The following is a 24,321-nucleotide window of genomic DNA, read 5'->3' on the forward strand; positions in this document are numbered from 1 at the left end:
AGGACCTACTATCGGTCAGCATAAATATTTCATTTAATTTGTGCAAACCCCCCACGAGTTCAGTATTAGAATCTTGCTTTACTGATGTAGAAACCAATTCACAGAAGGCGGGTGACTTGTCCAAGGCCACAGAAAACACCAGGAAGTGAAGGTGGGGTTGACGTCATTTCTCCGATCCTAAGAGCTTTGCTGTTTCCTCCACACCATGGCCCCTTCCTTTCAGGAAAAATGCTTGTTGACTTTTTTTGGTTGCATGCACAGTTCTGAGCAGAAAAACATGATGTCACCTTTCGAGACACTCATTTTATCAGTGGGGACTTGAAAATGAAGTTAAAAATTAAGCAGCAGAGTCAAACCCAGGCTCTCTGCTCTGAGAATGTGGGGCCAAACCTGATGCTGTCTGACTGCCACGTGGCTAATTATTTATCCTTGTGAAACTCTGTGGAATTATTTGAAAGGGAGGAAGGGACGGAAACTTCTTCAAGTAGCCTTGTAGTCTAGGGCTTAAAATACTGGTTTAATGGCGAAGGTAAGTGTTTTTCTTCTTTTTGGGTCTGAGGATAATTACTAATCAATCAGAGATCCATTAAAGGGAGGGAGCACTTTGAGGGGAAGTCAGAGGAGCACCATGAAAGCGGCCTAAGGATTCCCGTCTGGGAACGGTTTCTGGCTTCAAAATGAAGAAGAGACTTTCTAAAACGTGCAATCAATTCAATCGATACTCTAGAGCACGGCTTGAGAGGCCACCGATGTCCATGGACACTGGACAGTGGTCCCTTCTCTGGGGATTCTGTATTAACTGTGGCACCTTGAGGAGCTGGGTGGGTTTCACTGTGGGATAAAATGCTGGATCAGAACTAATAAGGCTTGGATTTGGGGACTGTGACTGATGAGTCTTTTCAGATTGCCACGTATATTTGAAATGATGTCTCAAAAAAAAAAGGCGAATAGGAAGTTGTGAATAAGATAAAAGCAAGAGAACGTACATGCTTGTGGAGCTCACCTGGCTCCTTGCCCTCAGAGCTCAGGGAAGATGCTCAGAGAGACCATGATGAGCACCCACAGGTGCTCCGATGGGAAGCTCTTGGTGAAGACTGAAGAAGGTGCCTTCTCCCAACCTGCCAGAGAAGGTCCCTAGTCCAAAGCACGGTTGCCCTGGAAGGCAAGCCTGAGGTTGTCACTTGGAGGAAAGGGTCAAGGGGAATCTTGCACATCTCCTGGCGAGCCGAGCCGTGAGTCCCCCAAGGCACTGACCCAACTGCGCTTGATTTTGGCGTTACTCTGCTTTCTAGGATCACCCACTCTTGGTGCTTGATACGGTTTTTCTTTTTCTTTTTCTTTCTTTCTTTTTTTTTCGCGATTAAATCCATAAGTGAATTGACCGCATGACATAAATTACCTACTGGAATAACCAGTTTTACTTCAGCCCTACCGATTTTTCAGAAAGGTAGGGGCAGGTGACACAAAGGGGCCTCAGTCTTACTAACATGGAAGAAACCGCTTCTTGTTCTCTGATGTTCTCTGATGTTCTAGCAAGATGCATCCCTTATTCTCCCATCTCGTGGATTCTAGTAGAAGAACCCACTTAAATGTTTTGTTTTCTTTATTTGAGAGAGAGAGAGAGAGAGAGAGAGAGAGAGAGAGCAAGTGGAGGAGAGAGGGGCACAGGGAGAGAGAGAGAATCAATCCCAAGCAGGCTTCAGGCTCAGCAGGGTGCCCGACGCGGGACTCAATCCCACAACCCTGGGATCATGACCTGAGTCAAAACCAGGAGTTGGACACTCAACTGGCTGCACCACCCAGGCGCCCCTGGAAGAACCCACTTTCCAAAGGAAATGTTTAAGACCAGTTTAATGATGAATCAGAAGCACTTCTCCAGAAATGCATAAATCGGGACTGATTCACCTGAGAGGTCCCGAGTGCCAATCTGATGCCTGTTTATTATTATTGCTGTAGTTAATGTCAATAACCATTTACAACGTACATTTTACAATCAGAAGGCATGCTTCAGACCTTTTTTTCCACTCACAATAGTCCTGTGAAGTAATGTTAACCCCATACTTCCTGATTGTTTCTATTTCGTATTCAATTAAAGCTCCCCTAGTGTATGAAATTGTGAAAAAGCTGAAAGACTTTGAAAACCGTGAAAAAGCTGAAATGAAAAAGCTCAGCTTGTGAATGGCAGAGAAGAACGTAGTCCCTGGATACCCTTTGAACCACAGGTTCATGCTCTTTCAGCCACATGTAACATTTACTCTGAGCAAACTGGGGGATTGGACTAACAGAGATGATGCAAGACAGGCTGGGGATTAGGGGAAATCTAAGCAATCGAAAGACCACTATAATGAAACAGTGAGTTCCAGGCTGAGACCAATAGGAAAAAATGATTCTTTTGCTTAGGCCTAAACCATATTGTCTACGTTGTTAATTTTATATCAAATACAACTCAATATTGTATCATGAAATTATTTTTATTTTTTTTCAATTATTTTTAACATTTATTATTGAGAGACAGAGAGACACAGAGCGTGAGCAGGGGAGGGGTAGAGAGAGGGAGAGACATAGAATCGGAAGCAGGCTCCAGGCTCTGAGCCATCAGCACAGAGCCCGACGCGGGGCTCGAACTCACAGACCGCGAGATCATGACCTGAGCCGAAGTCGGTCGCTTAACCAACTGAGCCACCCAGGCGCCCCGCATGAAATTATTTTTAAAAGATAAGACTTTCGTTTCATTTCTTTTCCATTTTCCTATATCTACTTATAGTTTTGCCTCTGACTCACAAGGTTTTAGAAGTGTCACTGTGGAATGGAGGGTCCTCAGCCATGCTTACAATTGGACCCAGACTCAAACCACTGTCTCTGAGCGCCTATCGGTCGTGACAAGGCACAGATCCTGTCGTTTCACGGGCTCCTGCGATTACTTTAGGAAAATCGTTTCCATTACTACGTCCCGAGAGCCCCTAGGCTACAGTGGTTTGGGAGGTCTGCCCGATTTCTCTGTTTGTCTCGTGCAAAGGACACAGGAAGTTCACAACTGAAGTCAGCTATTGAGACAAAATTCAAAACAGCCTGTGAAGTTGTGTAAGCTAAGGTGGGGTGGCAACAGATACAAGGGAAAGGAAGGTTTGTGGCAGGATTGTACTAACAAAAACAGCAAGAAAAGGCAGTCGTTTTTATTCTTTTAACTATTCGAAGCTCGACTGGAAAGTATTTTCACCATCAAATGTCCTTCTTGAAGAAATGACTAAAAAAAGGAAAGCCATGTAACTTCCCCTGTGGAACCCTCCCGAAAGAGCCTACCCTACTGCATTCTAGGCTGTGCGTAAAATATGAGCATATAGGGGAAGTGGCTCTAGCAGACAGAGGCAGCAGCAGGCTGGGCGTCAGGAGACCCGTGCTGCTCTGTGACCTACGTGGCCTGTGTCCACTTCTCGGACTTCCCACACAGCAGTTTTCTCAGCAGCACGGTGAACAGTTGGGCAGAAGATCTCGGAGCGTCTTTCACCTCTAGGGCTCGGGGCCTGCAGGACTCATCAGAGCGGTTGGTGGGGAATCTGTAGCTGGGGTGTGATGACTCTTGGTTACACGTACGGTGAAAAAGTTGCCTTCAGGCAAGTCTTGGGATCTTACATACCAGGGGAAATCAGACACAAAGTGGTCCAAACTCTGGGTAAACGAGGCGTCCATTCCATTTTGCTTCAGCTAGGATCTGAGTGAAACGCACTGACCGGGGCTCCTGATCTCAGCCAGATGTTTGCAAGGCTCGTAAGCCCTCCACGGCAGGACGAAAGCCAACATGATTCCTGGTGCTGACCTTCTCTTGTTTAGCAACTGGGCATCCATCTAGGTCCAGGTAAACAAAAAAGAAAATTTCAAAACTTAGATGGGCAGATCTTATTCTTAGAATTCAGGAGACACTTGGCGAGCAGAAGACTGTCCCGTCTGTGTTACTGGAGGCCCAATCATCGATCTTTTCACACTAGCGGCTTCTCGGTATAACACGAGTGTCTACAAGTTGTAAAAAAACAAAACAAACAAACAGCAAAGGCACTTAGCAGATATGGAAAATCCTTTAGAATAATGTGACCACCGTGTCCCATAACCCAGAATTAGCCACTGCTGGCGCTTATGTGAACCTGCCTCTCTTTCTGGGGACGTGCAGCTATCAACACGGGCGCGAATGATGGGGGGACAAAATTCTTCATCTTCTCATTCTTTATGAGCCTCTATCCTAAAGTCATAGGTTATGAACATCCCTGAGGGTGCAGACAGGTCTTGTTCAATTTGTGTGCAGAAAGAATGCAAAGTTTTGAGCGATGAAATATAAGCATGATCCAGTATTTGTAAAATTTAGGAATGGCTGCCATATTGACAGCGATCTCAGGATGAGGATTGTTCCTAAAGGAAATCAATGTATGTATCCACCGAGAGAGTTTGATTGCTATATGAGTATCAAATTTGGGGATCATGAATTCTCTTTTCCTCTCAACATAACTGGATATATTTGGAATTGTAGTAGAAAGCCTCACTCAGTGTGATTTTACACACGGTTTGAAAAACTTTTCAGCCCAAGAAAGTGTCCAAATTGTGTGTAGTAAAGGCAACAATGAACATTTTAGAGCCTCAAAGGTAATACACGTTAAGTGTTATGCAATGTCCCCCTTCCTATTCAGAGAAGCCACAATACAGCATCGTTCTGGTTGTACAGAAGGGATGGCAACATGATCATAAGGAGAGAAAGGGCTATTCTGGAACTTTCTCCCCAGCTCCTGAGCTTTATTTAACTTTCCTGTCCTCTGACCCACCTTAAGCCGCAACACGCCTCGCCTTTGGTTCTCTGTGGCTTGCAATTTTCTCATTCAATTCTTGTGGCACACTCCAGAAAGAGGCTTACTCTTATAAGAATGAATGGTTGGAGAATTTAAATGACGAGGCTCTAAGTCACATAGCTGGTGCTTACAGCTGGATTTTCTTGTAAAAACTGAGTTTTCCATTAGCGTAAAAATCAAGAAGCATGCTCAAAATGTCAATCGTATAGCCATGTTGGATCAAAACTTTTACCGGTGCTGAGAGAGGACCACGTTAACATGAGACAGTTATCTGTGTGCCGTGTTTCGGATTGTTGTTCACTCCGTAGATCAAAACCAGTCGTGGCGAAAGAGATTCGGGGCAGAGGGAAAGTCCACCACAGAGACTACCACTGCCTCCAGAGGAGCCAAATGGACAAGAAGCCTTCGCCCAAGAAAGGTAAATCTTCTCCATCAAGACTACTTGCTGGAAGGCTGGAAGCTTATCTCCACGGCTCTTTTTCCTCTCTTTCTCTTCCTGTTTTCTTTTCCTTTCTTTTCCTTCTTTCCTTCTTTCTTTCCTTCTTTCTCTTTCTTTCTTTCTTTCTTTCTTTCTTTCTTTCTTTCTTTCTTTCTTTCTTTCTTTCTCTTTCTTTCTTTTTCTTTCCTTCCTCCCTTCCTTCCTTCCTTCCTTCCCTCCTTCCCTCTTTCTTTCTTTCTTTCTTTCTTTCTTTCTTTCTATCATGTCACCCATTATAAAGACTCTCTGAACAACATTGGACCAGCTCTGGCCCCTCATCCTGTTACCCGTTGCTTTTTTTTAGGGAGCCCCACTGAGTTACCTCTTAGAAATCAAGACAAATGCCCAACAGATCCTGGGACGTAAGGAACGGAATAAGTCTTGAAAAAGTCATTTTAAACAACTTGTGCATGAATTCCTGCCATGATGTGATTGCCAAGCGGCTTTGGAATCCTCCAGTGGCATGGAAAGATGTCCTTCGCAGGCAAACAGTCCTATCACTGAGGCTGTTTGGCCATTACAAATGATTTCTTTCCTTACATTTTTATCTGTTCACAGGCCCTCTTTTTGGTTCTCTTTAGTTCCATTTCTCCAAATCTACAGAAGAGATTGAATCCATCATTTGCTTGGGAACCCTTGCAACATTGGTCCCTTGTTGCGTTTTGTGGGGACTTTTAAAGAATGTGTTGCTCTTGTAACATATTGAATACTGGCCTGTTGCCATATCACCTCCAAACTCAGTAAAAGTGGCCCTTAGTTAGTTAGTTATTTCTTTCTTTTTTTTAAATCTTTATTTATTTTTGAGAGAGGGACAGAGTGTGAGTGGGGGAGGGGCAGAGAGAGAGGGAGACACAGAATCCGAAGCAGGCTCCAGGTTCTGAGCTGTCAGCACAGAGCCCAACACGGGGCTCAAACCCACAAACTATGAGATCATGACCTGAGCTGAATTCGGGCACTTAACTGACTGAGCCACCCAGGAGCCCCGCTGTGTTAGTTCTTGAAAGCTGGGCATACGTGGAGGCAGGGTCTAGTGACATGACAAAGGTGTTTCCAAGTGAGCGTCACATTCAGGAGTCGGGGATGGGGGGTGGGGGGCGGTGCTCGTTTCCACACACACTATCTCAGATATTTAAAAGTGAATCCTTGGGTGTTCCGTCAGCTTCTTTCAAAGGCAGCTCCGTGGTAAGTACAAAGCTCCCAGCTTTAAGGTAAATGTATATGCAAAACGGACAGGACCTCTGACTCACAGCTGGGGCACCGGTTTGACCCCCCCCCCCACCGCCATCTTCCCCCCTCCCCCACTCACTTTGCTGGGGACAATATGACATAAGCGCCCTCCCTTAGACTTTCCTACAGTTACCATCTGCTTCCCACACCTCTGGAAAAAGGTTGTATTTGCTTTGCTTGACTGTAAGAGCCCAGACTCATTGTCTTGAAGTCAATTTAAGAATATGGCCAAGGAGCACCGTAGTCATGGTTATTTTGGCAAGAGAAGGCAGTGGGGCAGAGCAAGGGCCCTGTTGTTTTCCACGTGTAGTCGTGGGAGAAACGGAAAGACGGCGGCCTCGGTCAGGATGCTCAGTGCGTCCTTCCGTATTGTCTCTTAGCTCCAGGTTTCTGTTCCTTACGGTATGGACTGGCTCTCATCATGCACTTCTCAAACTTCACCATGATAACCCAGCGTGTGAGTCTGAGCATTGCGATCATTGCCATGGTGAACAGCTCTCAGCCGCATGGTCTATCCAACGCCTCCGCAGAAGGACCTCTGGCAGATACCCTCAGCAACCCCAGCACATCCATCAAGGAATTTAACACAGGGGTAAGTATATCAGCATTACTTCCTGCTTATGGGTCTCTGAGTTCTCTTTGGGCCAGCTGTAACAGCTTACCAATTCCTTCTTCGTCAATGAGTTAAATAAAATGTTTATCACAGGATTGTAGAAGAATCAGGATTATACCCTATTGTTAAATTTTTTCCTTTAAACTATCAATTACTGCAGGGTTGTTTTTTTTTAATGTTTATTTACTCTCGAGAGGGAGAGAGACAGGGTTCGAGTAGGGGAGGGGTAGAGAGAGAGGGAGTCATAGAAGCCGAAGCGGGCTCCAGACTCCAGCTGACAGCACAGGCCTGATGCGGGGCTCGAACCCACGAACTGTGAGATCACGACCTGAGCCGAAGTCAGACGCTTAACCGACTGAGCCACCCAGGTGCCCCTTACTGTAGATTTTTGATGTCACCTTTGTATTTCATGATTGTATTACCTTGGACCCAGCTTATTTATAATGACCTCTCTGCCTCCAGTCTTTTTTCCATCACTCATTCTACACATTCACATTCTTGTGCTCAAGAATACAAGACAGCTTCGGGGTGCCTGGGTGGCTCAGTTGATTAAATGTCTGACTTTTGATCTCTGCTCAGGTCATGACCTCATGGTGGTTAAGACTGAGCCCTGCATTGAGCCCCACATCGGGTGTGAAGCCTGCTTAAGATTCTCTCTCTCCTTCTGTCCCTGTCCCCTGCTCAATACCCTTTCTCTCCCTCTCTCTTGACGTGCCGGGCTCCTCCAAAAATCTGGTCCCACTTCTCAGCACACTCAGATCTGCTGTCAGTGGCCCAGGGAAGGTCCTTGTTCTGAGCAGCTCAGAGTCCTGGTTAGTTTCTCAGCATTTGGTTTCACTCCAAATGCTACAAGTTTACTTTCGCTCTTCAACAAAAATGACTTTTCCTATTTCTCTTTGTACAAATCATAATCATCCTTCAAAGGGTGGTCCAAGCATTGCTTCCTTCCTGGGACCTTTGCAAATTGTTTTTGTCTCTTCTCAAATTTCTCTTTGTCTCTTCAATTTATAGCATGATGCCACAAGCCTAGTAGGCTGCCAAAAATTATTTATTGGCTTACCTCATAAGAAGAATGTGATCTCATTAACGTGCAGTGCATGTTTCAGGAAGTCATCTCTGCCAGGGCAGACCATAATTCCTCAACTTGATTTTAAGGACAGATTTTGATGAGAATTCAGGGAAGTTGTGCTTTCCTAATATTTTTGAAATAGAAGTCAACATGTCACTGAACTTTTCCCGGAAGCACACAGTTAAAGGAAACTCTTTCTCAGGTGAAATCTCTCTCAATGGCTGTTTTTCATGCACCTCTTCTTACCACGTAATCATTTCTTTATCTCTTTCCTTCTTCATTTCCTTTGTTTTTACTCTTCCTCTGAAAGGAGCAAATTAGGGGTATAATTGGTTGCACGTTTGGAAGAGGTGGAATATTTGCTAGGTAACAAATACAGATAAGTAGATTTTTATACCAGGATCCCACCAACCCAAGCAGCACTGGTTTTAAAGTCGGTTTTTGCAGGGCACCTGGGTGGCTCAGTCGGTTGAGCTTCGGACTTCAGCTCAGATCATGATCTCACCGTTCGTGGGTTCCAGCCCCGCGGCGGGCTCTGTGCTGACAGCTCGGAGCCTGGAGCCTGCTTCGGATTCGGTGTCTCCTTCTCTCTCTGCCCCTTCCCCACTCACACTCTGTCTCTCTCTCTCAAAAATAAATGAAGATTTAAAAAAATTTTTTTAATAAGAAAATAAAGTAGATTCTCACAAAAGAACTTCTTAGCGAAGCATTTTCTTTTTTTCCGCCCCCCAGGCCTCTGTATATGAATGGAGCCCAGAGACTCAGGGTATCATCTTTAGCTCCATCAGCTATGGGATAGTAGTGACTCTGATCCCAAGTGGATATTTGGCAGGGATATTCGGAGCAAAACAGATGCTTGGTGCTGGTTTGCTGATCTCCTCCCTCCTCACCCTCTTTACACCGCTGGCTGCTGACTTCGGAGTGATTTTGGTTATTGTGATTCGGATGATCCAGGGCATGGCCCAGGTATCCAGATACTTTCTCGTTCGGAGCGGGACACAGGTACCTGAACTGTACTAAGACCGAAGGTCTTAATGATGTTCATTTCAGGGCATGGCCTGGACAGGTCAGTTTACCATCTGGGCAAAGTGGGCTCCCCCACTCGAACGAAGCAAACTCACCAGCATTGCGGGGTCAGGTAAGGATATACACGTGCATTAGAGCTGTGGAATCGGCCTCACCCAAACGCGTCTTTCCTTCTCTGCCTGGGATGTCTGGGGTGGGGACGGGCAGGAGAAAGTGCCACCGAGAGATTGAACAATGTGAGACGGTTACATAGCCTCTGTAAGAGAGAGCTACCTCGGCGCTGTAAAGCCACTGGGGTTTAGAAGCGGCTGTGAGCTGGGGTAGTCAGAAACGCATTGTGGGAAAACGTTTGGAACTTGGGTCTGCATAAATGTAAGACCATCAAGTAAATTTATATAATACTTACCTAATGGCGCTGAAACACCATTTCAGCAAAGACACACAAGCGGGAATTAAGACGAGCAGATTTCACAGCAGTAAGGAGAGACAGACATCAGCCTGGAAAGGAGAGTCTGAAGAGCCCAAGTGATTCTGAGCTCTTTGCTGTTCTGGGCTAATCTTCACAAGTGTCTGACCATTAAGTACGTTGTAAGCTCCCATGTTACCAAAGAGGGAATTAACCCGTGCGGGAGATCGCGTGAATTGTCCACATGCGAACCGCCAACGGGTGGCCAGAACGGCTGCGCGTGAGCCGATGACGGGACTCCAGGACTTTGCTGCCGACGACATGCGCCCTAACGGGGGGCAGAGGCATTCCCTGGTGTTCAGGGAGCCACGCTGCAGTGTCAGGAGGCGCATCAGTATTGTTGATCCATCCCAGTTACTCCACGTGGCTGTCCCGGGGGGGACCCGTGAGCGGGAAGAGAGGCTGTCCTCACGCAGTAATTCTGAGTCGGCCTCCTCGCTGCCGGGACAACGTCCAGGGAGAACACTCAGTCTTGTCGTAAGTGTTTCTTCTCCCTCTTCTCCTCAGGGGCAGCGTTTGGGTCCTTCATCATCCTCTGCGTGGGGGGACTAATCTCCCAGGCCTTGGGCTGGCCGTTTATCTTCTACGTCTTTGGTGAGTCCCTTTCCCTTCTGTCCCGAGCGCCCCGTGTCCCAGCCGTTCAGCGTGATGCCCACGTTCTCTGTCCCCCGTGCCCACAAGAGAGAACGGGCCCTTTGTGGAACAGAAGGTGACGAAGGCCGCCGAGGACCGGTGGCTCCCTTACCCCAGTCTAGGAGATGACACTCCGCGTGGGGCTGGCCTCTGAGGAATGGGGAGCACGGCCTTCCGCTCCCACCCCTGGCGTCTTCTGCAGACTCTCCGCCACCGTGTCCGAAATGCCGGCTCTAGTTGCCCCGTGGTTGGCACGTCAATGTCACTGAGAGTTGGCGACACACACCTGAAACGCGTCTTCGTATTTTATTACAGTTGCGATTACTGCAAAGATGCTTTGACCTATTCTCTGCCAGGCAGATCTTGCAAAGCTCGATTTACTCACGCCCCCCTAGGGAGACCTCCAAGCCTTATCCTGTCGGATGCTGTCTTCCTGCCCTCTGTGGTGCTCACTGATAATTCCCTCTCTAGGCTATGCTGGCACACACTTATCTATTTGCCCCCCGTCCCTCCCCACGAGACTGTGAAATTGTGAGGCAAGGAATCTATTCCATAATTTTTTTTTTTATCACTTTGGTACTATCACAGTGCCTGGCTTCTTGCTCGATAAATAAAAGAATGGACGGATCCCGTCATTAGAGGGAATTTAAAGAACATTAGTCCCCAGAGACTGTTAACATCCAACCTTCTTCCAATGACCCATCTCAGCCACGAGACACAGGCCTGTTCTCTTGTTCTGACCAAAGGATGCCATCCAATACGGTTCTGGCTTGCAAGGCTTCCTCACTAATGATGCTAATCCCGGGTCATTTCTCTCTGCACGTGTTAATCACGTACCGTCAAGGAATATTTCTTCCGGAAATCCCTAACGGATGCATTGTTTGAATACAAATAACACCGTCTTTTGCAAATATGCCAGAAACTTGGCCTCGCCCCACCGATTTTCTGGCAGGTGGTTTCACGTATGTATGATTCCTGTCTTCTTCAATCCTGACTGTTCACATCTTCCAAAGTAAGACAATAACGTGTGTCATAAGAAAAACTATAACTGGGGCCCTAAGAGTAATTAACCAGCTGCGCAGTGGTACAATCCCCCCCGCCACCCCCCCCCCCCGTGTTCTCTCCAGACGGCTCTGACGTTGACAGATGGCGCTCTGTGCTTGACAGGTGGAGACTGGAGAGCTTTTTTTTCTTTTTAGAAGAATTTTTTTTTAGAAGAATTGAAATAAGGAAAGTTTAGGTCCTTTGGTGGAATAAGCAAGAACTGATAAGCGTGTTTTGAGGGAGAGGCGTGCCATTTCGGAGGACACCCCCGTCCCCCAGCATACAAATCTACCTGAAAATTAACTGGGTCCCGGCTTCCCAGGTAGCATTGGCTGCGTCTGCTGTCTCCTGTGGTTCACAGTGATTTATGATGACCCCACGCATCACCCATGCATAAGCGTCCGGGAAAAGGAGCACATTGTGGCCTCACTGGCTCACCAGGTACAGTGCACCCCTCCTACCTGTGGCCCGTGCAGAGGTACCTAGGGCGGCGGTGGGCCTCACAGGAGAGGTCCCCTCGGGGCTGTTCCAACCCCAAGTTGACGAGATATTTCCTTTCAGTCCAGTTCTCCTAGACGATCTATCCCCATAAAGGCTATGGCCAGATGCCTACCGCTTTGGGCCATTTTCACGGGGTTTTTCAGCCATTTCTGGTTATGCACCATAATCATAACATACCTCCCGACCTACATCAGCTCCGTGCTCCACGTTAACATCAGAGATGTGAGTATACTTCCGGTCCTTCTGGGGAAATGGTAACGGCAATGAGGAGAAACGGCTCTGTGCTGCCCACGGCATCCTGCCCTTGCACGTAACCCCTCACACAACCTTCACGATGACCTTGAGAGAGGCATTGTAATGACTGCCATTGTATGGACACGGGGACACGTAGACGTAAGATGATGGGCCTCGGCTTACACGACCGCTGACTGGCAGATCTGTGCGACACGGCCACACGGGCTGATTCCTCTGTTTCCCTTAGAGATTAATGTTACTTTTCTCCGGACACCACTGTAATGCAGCGTGAGTGGCCCTCTTCCCTGAGACGGCGTTCTTCCCCTGTGGAAAAGGACACTAGTTCCCTGAAAAAGACTCGAACGTCCGTGGGGTGGGCTCACGGCACCCGCCTGCCTGAACCTCCCTGGTGCTCCATGCACGTCCACACTCATGGAACACGTTTCCTTCCCTCAGAGCGGGGTTCTGTCATCCCTGCCCTTCGTCGCTGCTTCAAGCTGCACGATTCTAGGAGGCCAGCTGGCAGACTTCCTTCTGTCCAGGAATCTTCTCAGACTAATCACTGTCCGAAAACTCTTTTCATCCCTAGGTAAGGGCCGGGGCAAGGGCTTGGTTAACTGATCCTTTTTCCCACATGTGGTCTGCGAGGGTTCCTGACGCTGTGACTTCATCGTCCAGGGCTCCTCCTCCCGTCTCTGTGTGCCGTGGCCCTCCCCTTCGTGGCTTCCAGTTACGTGACCACCATTATTTTGCTGATACTCATTCCTGGGACTAGCAATCTGTGCGACTCGGGGTTCATCATCAACACCTTAGATGTCGCCCCCAGGTAGAAACTTACACCTGTTTGTTCCCCTCGTGCACGGTCTTCCAGAGGTGCTAGGCCTCAGTCCCCCTCTTGCAACTCCTTCCCGTTATGACACGCGCAAGACGACAGAATGATAAATGATGACAGCTAACTGGAAAGGTCACTACGTGGCCACGACCTAAGGCATTTTAGAGCAACAGGTGCCGACCTTGGCCAGTATTATACAGATGAAGAGCTTCCCAAGCCTCCCCACCCGAGACTAAACCGCGTGCCCTGGGAAAGGGCCCGCACACATGTGTTCTGGAAAAGCTTTCAGAGCTGATAATATTAGCTCCCTCAACTGTATGCATTTGCCATGAGCCAAGCCCTACTCGATAGACATGTATATCGACACATCTGATCTCACAACTGCATGGGGTAGGCCCTATTGTTGTCCTCACTCTAAATCATGATTTTTTTTTTTTTAAGTTTATTTAGTCATTTTGAGAGAGAGACCAAGGGCATGATCACAGGAGGGGCAGAGAGAGAGAGGGAGAGAAAGAATCCCAAGCAGGCTCTGTGCCGTCAGCGTGGAGCCCGACACAGGGCTTGAACTCGTGAACTATGAGATCATGACCTGAGCTGAAATCAAGAGTCACACGCTTAACTGACTGAGCCACCCAGGTGCACCTGCCCTCACTTTAAACTGGAGAAGATGGAAGGCACAAGAAAGTTAAATGACGTGCCTAGGGTCACACAAAGGTGGAGCCAGGATTTGGATTCAGGCATTTTGTCCAGAGTCTGTTGTCCTGGGCACTGCCATGCGGAGCAGCCTTGGGATGTGGATCGGGGTGAATCCTGGTCTCCGGGGAGACTGAGGTCATCCCTGGTTGTTGACCTGGCAGAGAGATGATTTCAGGGTTGGCAAACAGACATTGCCCTGAATGTCTCTAGGTGAACAAAACACAGCGTTAAGCAAAATGACTTTGCTGTAATAACCGAACTGCCTTAAAGCTGAGTTGCTGAAAAGCCTTAGACAGCTTTCTATATAGAATCATCTGTTGGGGCGCCCCAGTGGCTCAGTCGGCTGAGCGTCCAACTCTTGATCTCAGCTCAGGTCATGATCCCAGGGTCATGGGTTCGAGCCCCGTGTCGGGTTCTGCCCTGACAGTGTGGAGCCTGCTTGGGATTCTCCCTCTCTCTCTGCCCTTCTCCCCTCCTCTCTCTCTGGCTCTCCTTCCAAAATAAATACATTAATTAACTAGATGAAATTCAACAGAAAATAAAAAGGAAACCATCTGTGAAATGTTCACCCCACAGATACGCAAGTTTCCTCATGGGAATCTCCAGGGGCTTCGGGCTCATCGCGGGGATCATCTCTTCCACAGCCACCGGATTCCTCATCAGCCAGGTTGGCCAGTTTATTGAAGTCTGCAAATAGCAGGTACCGCTTGAGGCGCTGGGGCGTCACGGCGGGGCCCCCGCCCTCCACGACTGTACGGTCCGACCGAGACAACAAGCACGGTGTCAAACACAACCACTCTACTCACAGGGGACTCGGAAAGACAGTCTTGTTAGGTCGGGTTTCCCAGGGAAAGAACAGTATAAGCTGAGCCTCTACAAATGACTGGATGTTACCTTGATGAGAATGGGCAGAGGTGGAGAGAACAGAGCCCAGGTGGCCTCCCGGAGCAAAAGCATGAGGCAGTTGTTGGTTCTGACCCGAGGGAATGGCACGCGTCAAGGGATGGTAAGGGGTGAAGACAGAGGGGCAGGAGACAAAGATTATGAAGTCTGTTCAGACTAATTCTAATTAGAAAAAAATTACAAAACGGAAACACCAAGTGTCCCAAGGCCACTGTAAAAAAAGAGAAGCGAAGTCACGGTGAAGAGGTCATGGCTGTGGTCATGGGCCGTCAGGCTGGCTCAGTGGGAAGCGAGGGCTAGGAGGCCCCCAGAGAAAAGTGGAGCCAGCCTGTGGTGGCAGGATGATAAGAGTCATCTTACAAAAAAGTTTTCTTTCTTTCTTTTTTCATTTCTTTTCTCTCTCTCTTTTTTTTTTTTTTTTTTTTTAGAGAAAGAGAAAGAATACGGTGGGGGAGGGGGCAGAGGGAGACAGAGGGAATCTTAAGCAGCCTCCACATTTGGTGTGGGGCGGGACACAGGGCTCGATCCCACAACCCTGGGATCACGGCCTGAGCTGAAATCAAGAGTCGGACGCTGAATCGACCGAGCCACCCAGGCGTCTCTCCCTCGTTTCATTTTTAATACGTCTCCATGTGATCTAGTTTCCAGGTTAATGTTTGACCAAATAGCTAGGAGTCCGCCATGACTATAATGCCAGAAATGAACTACAAACTATGAGAAGGATCATCCCAGCCAAATACAACTCACGCCGTGTTGAGATGTCCACCCAAGTGGGGCTGGTGACACTGATGTCAACAGCTAAGACAAAAACTAAACAGAGAGAACGCAAGGGTGAGGTCTTAAACATGTCACTTTAAGGGCGCCTGGTTGGCTAGTCGGTTGAGCGTCGGACTTCGGCTCCGGTCACGGTCTCATGGTTCATGGGTTTGAGCCCCACATCGGCCTGTGTGCTGTCAGCACGGAGCCTGCTTCGGATCCTCTGGCCTCCTCCCTCTCTGTCCCTCTCCACCTTGTTCTCTCTCTCTCTTTCTCAAAAATAAATGTTTTCTTTAAAAAAAAAAGTCACTTGAAGCATAACTTTCAATGAGGAATGTGATGTTTTCATGAATGTTGAGATCCAAATTTCTAGAAGGACATTAGTGTAGGTTAACTTATTTTGATTTAAAGAAAAATCTCTCTTAATCCAGTACCCAATGTTCGTTGTGGTGTCATTCTGTCCCCCCAAAATTTCACAAAACCTTCTTGGCTATTGCACAGCATTCCCTAGATACTTTGAGATCAATGTTGCAATACTCGAGATGGAAGATTTCGAGAACGGGTGGAGAAGGAAACCCGAGGCTGATCATTCTGCACTCTCTGCCTCCAGGATTCTGTGTCTGGATGGAGGAATGTCTTTTTCCTATCTGCGGCCGTCAACATGTTTGGCATGTTTTTTTACATCACATTTGGACAAGCAGAAATCCAGGACTGGGCCAAAGAGAAGACCATCACCCGCCTCTGAGGATAGTGAGCTGCACACTTACGATGCTGACCGTTAACTTTGCGACACGTTTTCCGTATTGTCCTTCTTCCTTCATATTCTTGGCCACGGCCTCAGCGTTTCTCCTCTGGCTTCCTGTTGGGTCTCCCTGGGGAGTTTCTAAAACACACGGATGAGGGGTCCACCCGCAGAGACACTGAATGAACTGGTCTGTGGGGGAGCCCAGGTGCCCCTGGTTGTTAGACACGCTGCAGGGTTTCTAACATGCAGCCAGGGTTGACAACTGCTGGACACACTTGAAACGTCAATCCCTGTTGCCTTTGAAGTTTCCTCTTTGGGAAATACTGGATGAATAAAAATCTGTGTGAAAACAGTCACTGATAAGTACCTTCGTGGGGGTGATTATGGACACATAGAAGACCGGCTAGCAGCGATGGTCATGTGTTATAGAGCTCAGCATGGGCCAGAAATTTCAGGTTGTAATCCACAGAATTAACTTTTTTATGGTTTGTATACATTGTACGAAACATGGGTGTTTATTTATGTGGTTGAATTCTATTAAAATTCACATGCTAAAATTGAATAGACCATTTTCAAATTATTTAGATTAGGATTATTTGCATCAGGCAAAACAGAGATCTACTTATCCTAGCTAGATTCCAGGGGTTTTACGACCAGGAAATGACCAGGCATGGATTAAATGAATGAGGTTAACTAGAAATCAAGACAGAATTGAAAAGCTCAAGTGGAGGCAAGACGGGCACTTCCAGAAGCTACAAGGAGCTAGCTTGGAGCATGTAACGAGAACTGAAGGGAGACCACAGAGGTGCTTTCAAATGAAATGATGATTTGTAAGGAGAAGAATACTGAAGCTATAACAAGGAAGAGAGTGTAGAACGATCTCACGTACCAAAGAAGTTTCTTTCTGGGGGTTGAAAAAGATCGTTTGAACTTCTTCCTGTTTTCCCAGGACTCTCGGATAGTCATCGGTGCCTCCAACAGGAATTGATTCTGGTTCCTACCACGTAAAACACATGCTGTAGGCTGTGAGAGCTGGACTCTCACACACCTAGCTGGCTCTGGTTTTGCTGCAACTGTTCTAGAGAAGAAAATCCCACCATCTTTAAAAGCCCCGTAGAAGTGCAGGGACCCAACCTTGGGCCACCTTAACGGATGAACAGAAGCTCCAAATGCAGAACAACAGGTATTTCTGCGCAGGTGTTTTAGCACGATGCAAAGATGAGAACACTCTGGCTTTGTCCTCTGGGCATTTACAATATAGAGAGGAAGCGGAGTTTGTAGAAAACAAAAAGAAGAGAAAAAGAAGAGACTCGCATAATGGATGGGCAAATTAAATACAGGGGAGAAAAGAATGAGAAATGGCAGACAACCCAATAGAAAAATGGGCCAATGTCTTGAACAGCGACTTCACGAAAGAGAAATTCTAAGTGGCTAAAGATATAAAAGGTGGTTAACTTCGTTGGACAGTAGAGAAATGGAAATGGAAACCACAGTGAGACAGCACCACGCATATTAGCAGAATGGAGGACGAATTGAAACAAATATATTTATAAAACAATTACCTTTATTACATGAGATATACTCTGAGATTTTCAATTCTATTAATAACGCCTTGGTCTATCCTATTATATTTTAATTTTCATAAGGGCCCCTGGGTGGCTCAGTTAGTTAAGCGTTCAGCCTTTGATTTCAGCCGAGGTCATGATCTCACAGCCGTGGGATCGAGCTCCTAGTGGGGCTCAGCGCAGGGCATGGACCCTCCTTGAGATTCGCTCTCTCCCTCATAAATACATTCTATTTGAGTACAAGTCTTCTTACCTATCATTTTTATCAAGGTCGATTCTTGGTTAGGTCTTTCTCAAGAAAAAAATATATATACATTTTATAGGATATATTTTTTATATTATATATTTATATATAATATGTATTAAAAATATATACACATAAAACAAGGTTGTTCATAGCCATGCAAATCGATTCCCCTGGTGTGTCAAGATTAGTGCTTTATACTACTCTGGATCTATGGTAACAGCTAGCCAGAACCCTCCAGGTGACCACAGGCACGTATCAGACAGACTCGGCTAACGGAAGAGCTCTACCTGATGGCCCAGCCCTGGTATCAGGTCCGAGAGTTGGGGACGCAACCAGAGCTGGGCCAACAGAAGTCCTTCACGAGACTCTCTGACCTGGAGCCTGGACAGAACACCTTTCCTGTCTCATGGTGAAGATAGCAGGGTAAGGTTCCAGACGGCCAGGCAAAGGGGTTTTCCCTCTTGGAGGCTAAGAGAAGGAAAGTGACGTGTAAGAAGGCAGTGGAAACGAGAGCCTGGGGTTGTGGGGGAGAAAGAAAGAAGGGGGAAGGGAAAGGAAAGAGAGAAAGACAAGGTGGGAGGGAGGAAGAGAGAGGTGAGAGGCAACGGGAGAGAATGGGGTACAAATCCTGACTTCCAGGCACGTGGTCTCTGGAACATCTCTCCTGCAAATCTTCTGAGTTTTGGAGATGAAAGTTTTCTTAGAGTCCTTTTTAGAGGTAGCGAAAAATCCCTCTGGGAGGCATTTATAGAAATAGCAAAATCCTTAAAAGAAGAGCCAGGCATCATAAATCCAGCCTTCACTGCTATGAGTGAAGAGAATGACAGTTGGTACCAAGAGGGACCGATTTATAGTTGCTGTATTCAAATGAGGTATTGGTGCCACCCAATCTCTGGCTGGATGAGAAGTAAAGAATGACTACATGCAAATGAGCTGCTTGAAGTTCACTCTGATTGGATAGTATTAACACTTGGCATGAACCATTCAAAAAGCAAAAGGCAACCAGAAAGTTATACACTGGCAGCCGAGTGTGGCCTCTACCAAGAGCACTTTGAACTGATTTCCTTGATTGAAGTCCATGAGGAATGATGTTGGCCTAGTTCAGATCATGTATCTACCTACGGATAGTCAACTGTTGGTAGAGACTGGGCCACCCCTAGACTGAGCAAGAACTATTTGCTAGGGGAAGTGAATGACCTGGGCCAAGGGCCAGCGTCTCCAGGACTGATTGAAAACCTCAGTAGTTTGGAAAATTCTGAAAAATTTATAGCTGGACCAGCACATTAGGAAACAGCTTAAGCCAAGATACCATAAAATGCTGAGAACATGACGAAGGTGGCATTTAAGCAGGGAAGAAAAGCTGTAAACATGGCATGAAATAATATTTAAAGCCTCTAATCACAAGGTAAAGGATGGAGACTATCGTGTCCTAAGTGGTACATTGGAGCGTGAACGCATAGTACTTACTGTGCAACCTTGGGAACAAGAAAAAAGAAAAAAAAACCGCAAGCAGAACTGTGTGCTCCTAAGGAAAGGTGTTAAAGCTGAGAGCAGATTGTGTTAATTTATTAGCTGACTGGGTCAATCATAACCCATGAGTTATTAGCGGAAAAGGCATTAAGTAGAACTTTAATCTTAAAAACTAAGATGGCTGTAAACAATGTCTTTGGTTTATGATATGCATGTTCTCATGAAAAGAACTTTAAAAAAAAGTCTTCATTCTTGAGAGAGAGAGAGACACAGAGTGCAAGCGGGGGAGGGGTAGAGAGAGAGAGGGAGACACAAAATCTCAAGCAGGCTCCAAGCCCCCAACACAGGACTCGAACTCACGAACAGTGAGAATGTGACCAGAGCCAAAGTCCGATGCTTAACCGACTGAGCCACCTGGGTGCTCCTCTGATGAAGGGAACTTTTGAAAGGCCTGGGGGTAATGGCAGTCACCTATGGTGATGCACTGGGTGATCCACTCAAAGACCCATTGCAAAAGGAACTGACGATGCCTATGGCCCTGGACAAGATCCTAGAGTACCTGCTTCCACATCCTGCAACGTCTTACAGGTTACTTCTCCTCGCAGCTAACTTCTGCTTCCCTCATCCTTCTTGATCTTAACCGAGGTGGCTTGTGGGAAACTGTCCTGATGCAGGGAGCTTCCCAGCTGGATACAAGGAAGCGGACCACCCACAAAACAGACAGTCTCCCAGACCAAATTAAGATACTAAATTTGCACAAGTGGAACCCACGGCCAGAAGCAAGTGGTCAGAAGGATCAGAGTTGAGATTCCAACCAGGGAGCCCACAGATGGAAGATGTCATGTGAATAGATAACACACACTTGCTCCAGGGGAAAGACACAGGGGCAAGCACTCTTGGCCGTGGCCATGGCTCTCCAAAGAGCCTGTAGAGGACACCTGGTGCCAGAATGGGTTCCCCCAGTGAGTGGCCGAACCAAGGACTCACAAATACTGAGGGATCACACACGTGAAGCATAACCTGAATCTTCAGTGTTTCCCGTATACACGTTGCCCCTACTCTCCTATCAAACCTTTCATAAGTCGAGATGGCATAAAGTGAAGAAGCGATGACCATTCATTTATCGGGAAAAAATGTTTAGCTTTTCCAGACCCCCCAAAATAACCTCGCTTAGGCCTCTTGGACGCTTTTGGACACATCCTGCTAACAGATGTGCGACTAAGTTGAGGTTAAAGCACAAAGGCTCACAGACCCCAGTTCAAAGCTAGGGCGGCTCTGTCTTGAGATGCAGCGTGGCTCCTGGAGCAGGAACTCAGCGAGGCCTCTCTAGCGCCTCCTAGCGGCCGGCTGGAAAGCAAACACTAAACGCTGTTCTCACGTCTCACTTTTTTTTTTTTTTTTTCCATGAAAGTGAAAATCCTCTGGATTTTTTTATTTTTTTCAGTTAGCCAAAACAGGTACTAAGGCAGGTCTTTTGTAAACAGGAAGGGGCACAATGATGTGAACTTTCGAAGGGCAGGACATACTTATATTTAGGGTATCGTGAATATTTGGGGCCTAGATGTGTGATGTCTGTTCCAGGCCTCATGAATGTTAGGTATCTCTGGTTCCTTATATCCTTAACCAGCACACGATCTACTGATCAACCACTATTAATACGTAACATACCTTATGATTCATGCATCTACATACCATTTGTGTTCCAGTCTTCTGTAGAGAAAATGAGGATCTTCAAATAATACAGAGATGCATTTGACACATGGTTTTCTTAGCCTCCTTTTCCAAACCAGTTCGCGCACATTCCAAACCAGTTCGACTGCCGTGAAAAGAGAAAAAGTATTTACAGGTGACAAAGGGAGTCTTATCTTTAGACTCTGTATTCAGATGAAATCGTAGAAACACGTTGGATAGGATGAATTGCAATGGAAAAGTGCTCCTTCTTTGCTTGGCTGAGTCATCAATTATATATCTATGGTGTATAGGAGATCATGTGCTGCTTAAGGAAAGAAAGACCAAGATATACGTGTGTGTGTGTGTGTGTGTGTGTGTGTGTGTGTGTGTGTGTATACATGTTAGTTACCCCTGGGCCGCGTCACCATCTCACAGGGCGGCATCCTGCCCAACATCAAGGCCATGCTGCTACTTAAGAAGACCGAGGGTAGGGGCGCCTGGGTGGCTCAATCGGTTGAGCGTCCGACTTCAGCTCAGGTCATGATCTCGAGATTCGTGAGTTCGAGCCCTGCGTCGGGCTCTGTGCTGACAGCTCAGAGCCCGGAGCCTGTTTCCGATTCTGTGTCTCCCTCTCTCTCTGGCCCCTCCCCACTCATGATCTGTCTCTATCTCAAAAATAAATAAACATTAAAAAAAAATACAGGATCTGTGAAGTGCAATAAAATGAGGTATGTACATGGTTAAGTATTAATTTTTTAGGCTGGCCTTTTTTGGGTTCTAAAACTTTATTTTATTATTTTTATATGAATAAATTGAATTTTAATGAGTCCACAGGGTTTTTTTTTTTTAATTAAAGTATACTTGACATATTAGTTTCAGGTGTACAACATAATTGTTCAATATTTGTGTGAATTGTGAAGTGATCATCGCCATATATCTGGTTATCTGTCCTCATACAAAGTTACAAAAATTCTTTGTTTCTTCTAATGAGAACTTTCAAGATCTAGTCCAGCCTGCCCTTCTTGAAATGCCAAACGAAAGTATTAAACCTGGGAGATTTAACAAAGCAGAGGCATTATTAATAGAAATAAAAACTTATAAAATGTGTGTACTAGAAAGAAAATTTCAACCCTTTTGACCTCCAGTAAGTAATACACAGTTTTACACTGCAAGGCAATGCTCGTATACATGTTCATTACATACATCTGTATACATGTTTCAGAATCAAAATTTCACAAAACAATCTTTACTCTTCCTAAGTAGGATGCACTCTGACGTACTCCATTCTATTTTTTCCTATTTTGCTGTTGATGTTGTCTTTTCTAAAAAAAATTTTTTTGATGTTTATTTATTTTGGAGACAGACAGAGCATGAGCAGGGGAGGTGCAGAGACAGAGGGAGACACAGAGTCCGAAGCAGGCTCCAGGCTCCAAGCTGTCAGCACAGAGCCCGACGCGGGGCTCAAACTCACAGACCGTGAGATCGTGACCTGAGCTGAAGTCGGATGTTCAACTGACTGAGCCCCCAGGGGCCCCAGGTTCCCTGTCATCTCTAAGCACGTGTCTGACACGTGCTGGGTGCTGACTGGGTGACTCAGTCGGTGGAGCATCTGACTCTTGATTTCAGCTCAGGTCGTGATCTCAGGGTTGTGGGATCGAGCCCCGTGTTGAGCCCGGAGCTTACTTAGGATCCTTTCTCTCCCTCCCTCTGTCCCTCTCCCCCACTCACGCTCTCTCTTTTTCTCTAAAATAAAAAAAAAAAAATGTTTCAGATCAGATTTAAAATGTCAGTGTCTCACACCCAGGCCCAGCGGCACATCTAATCTCTCCTCTCCTCTCTCAAGACAGTCCCCAAGAATCAGGAAACTGTTAACCCACACCTAAGTAGTAATTCACACTTAGGTCGTGGAAATACACTCTTGCATTTGGTAGCTCAATCCCACTGACAAAAATCCCTAAACAAGTACATTTCAACATCCTTAAAGACAGACCACCAAAGTTAATGGAAAACCTACTGCCCCTCCCCAAAAGAGAGAGTATTAGTAGGAATCTTTAAATTAGATAACTGAATAACAACAGAAGTATTTGGGGAATAATATTCTTTTGTTATTAATTTTTTAAAAAGTCCACTATAGTTAACATGCAGAGTTACATGTTGATTTCAGGTGTACAATACAGTGACTCAACAATTCTATACGTCATGACAACTATACCCTTTTCACTATCTCACCCGCCATCCCAGAATGTTGTAACACTCTTACAACACGAATCAGATGTATGAAAAGCAAAGTTTTCTTAGAAATGACCAATTTTCCCAGATTCCCTGGGTGACTGGATGCCCAACTCCACATCTTACTAACAAATTGCTTAACTTCTCTGTAAAATGGGCATAGTAGTAACAGTTGTCTCCATAAAGTTTTGCTGTGAGCAGGCAGTAAAAATGTTGTATGGAAAGCGTTCAGAACAGTGCCCAGCACACCCTTGGTGTTCAATCAGTGACCCCATCCAAGGGAGTCACTGAAAAGGGGGTGAGAGATGGAGTAGAAGAAGAATTGGAAAGGAAGACGGCGGCGGGGGGGGGGGGGCGCCTGGGTGACCCAGTTGAGTGTCCGACTTCAGCTCAGGTCACGATCTCACAGTTTGTGAGTTGGAGCCCCGTGTCAGGCTCTGTGCTGACAGCTTGGAGCCTGCCTTGGATTCTGTGTCTCCCTGTCTTTCTGCCCCCCCACTTGTGTGCATGCGTGTGTGCTTTCTCTCTCTCTCTCTCAAAAATAAATAAATAAACATTAAAAAAAAAAAAACAAAAAAACAGAGTTGGATGGGAGCCTGGGTGGCTCAGTCAGTTGGGTGTCCGACGTCAGCTCAGGTCACAATCTCCTGGTTCGCGGGTTTGAACCTCACATCAGGCTCTGTGCTGACAGCTCACAGCCTGGAGCCTGCTTCGGATTCTCCGTCTCCCTCTCTCTCTGCCCCTCCCCCCACCCCAAATAAACACTAAAAAATTTTTTTTAGTAAATAATTAAAAACAAAGGATTGGACGGGGCGCCTGGGTGGCGCAGTCGGTTAAGCGTCCGACTTCAGCCAGGTCACGATCTCACGGTCCGTGAGTTCGAGCCCCGCGTCGGGCTCTGGGCTGATGGCTCAGAGCCTGGAGCCTGTTTCTGATTCTGTGTCTCCCTCTCTCTCTGCCCCTCCCCCATTCATGCTCTGTCTCTCTCTGTCCCCAAAATAAATAAACATTAAAAAAAAAAATTAAAAAAAAAATTAAAAAAAAAAAAAAGGATTGGAAACAAAGAGATAACCACCATCTTTACTCG

The 24,321-nt window shown here is 46.5% G+C and overlaps 1 protein-coding gene across 3 annotated transcripts; it reads left to right on the forward strand.

Moving 5' to 3' along the window:
- The first annotated feature begins 373 nt into the window (after positions 1 to 373).
- On the forward strand, positions 374 to 16,181 carry SLC17A2 (solute carrier family 17 member 2). 3 transcript variants are annotated; one of them, XM_025917203.2, is made up of 13 exons: positions 374 to 529; positions 3,703 to 3,853; positions 5,138 to 5,247; positions 6,915 to 7,126; positions 8,949 to 9,182; positions 9,267 to 9,354; positions 10,216 to 10,302; positions 11,708 to 11,826; positions 11,947 to 12,108; positions 12,577 to 12,709; positions 12,799 to 12,946; positions 14,225 to 14,315; positions 15,918 to 16,181. In XM_025917203.2, exons 3-13 carry the CDS (start codon positions 5,220 to 5,222, stop codon positions 16,050 to 16,052), a joined length of 1,437 nt encoding a protein of 478 aa, XP_025772988.1. In that variant the 5' UTR covers positions 374 to 529; positions 3,703 to 3,853; positions 5,138 to 5,219; the 3' UTR covers positions 16,053 to 16,181. The 3 variants fall into 3 exon arrangements, with proteins under 3 accessions (XP_025772988.1, XP_086562201.1, XP_086562200.1); XM_086706074.1 differs by having other exon boundaries at positions 376 to 529; positions 3,707 to 3,853; XM_086706075.1 differs by lacking the exon at positions 8,949 to 9,182.
- Positions 16,182 to 24,321: the final 8,140 nt, after the last annotated feature.

This window comes from Puma concolor, chromosome B2 (genome assembly GCF_028749965.1).
Source record: "Puma concolor isolate L17-30 chromosome B2, mPumCon1.1.hap2, whole genome shotgun sequence".
NCBI classification, from domain to species: domain Eukaryota; kingdom Metazoa; phylum Chordata; class Mammalia; order Carnivora; family Felidae; genus Puma; species Puma concolor.

Coding starts and splice junctions, on each gene's coding strand:
- SLC17A2 (XM_025917203.2), top strand. CDS start 5,220: ATGGACAAGAAGCCTTCGCCCAAGAAAG. Junction 9,355..10,215: donor CACCAGCATTGCGGGGTCAG/GTAAGGATATAC, acceptor TCTTCTCCTCAG/GGGCAGCGTTTGGGTCCTTC. Junction 11,827..11,946: donor TGGCCTCACTGGCTCACCAG/GTACAGTGCACC, acceptor ATTTCCTTTCAG/TCCAGTTCTCCTAGACGATC.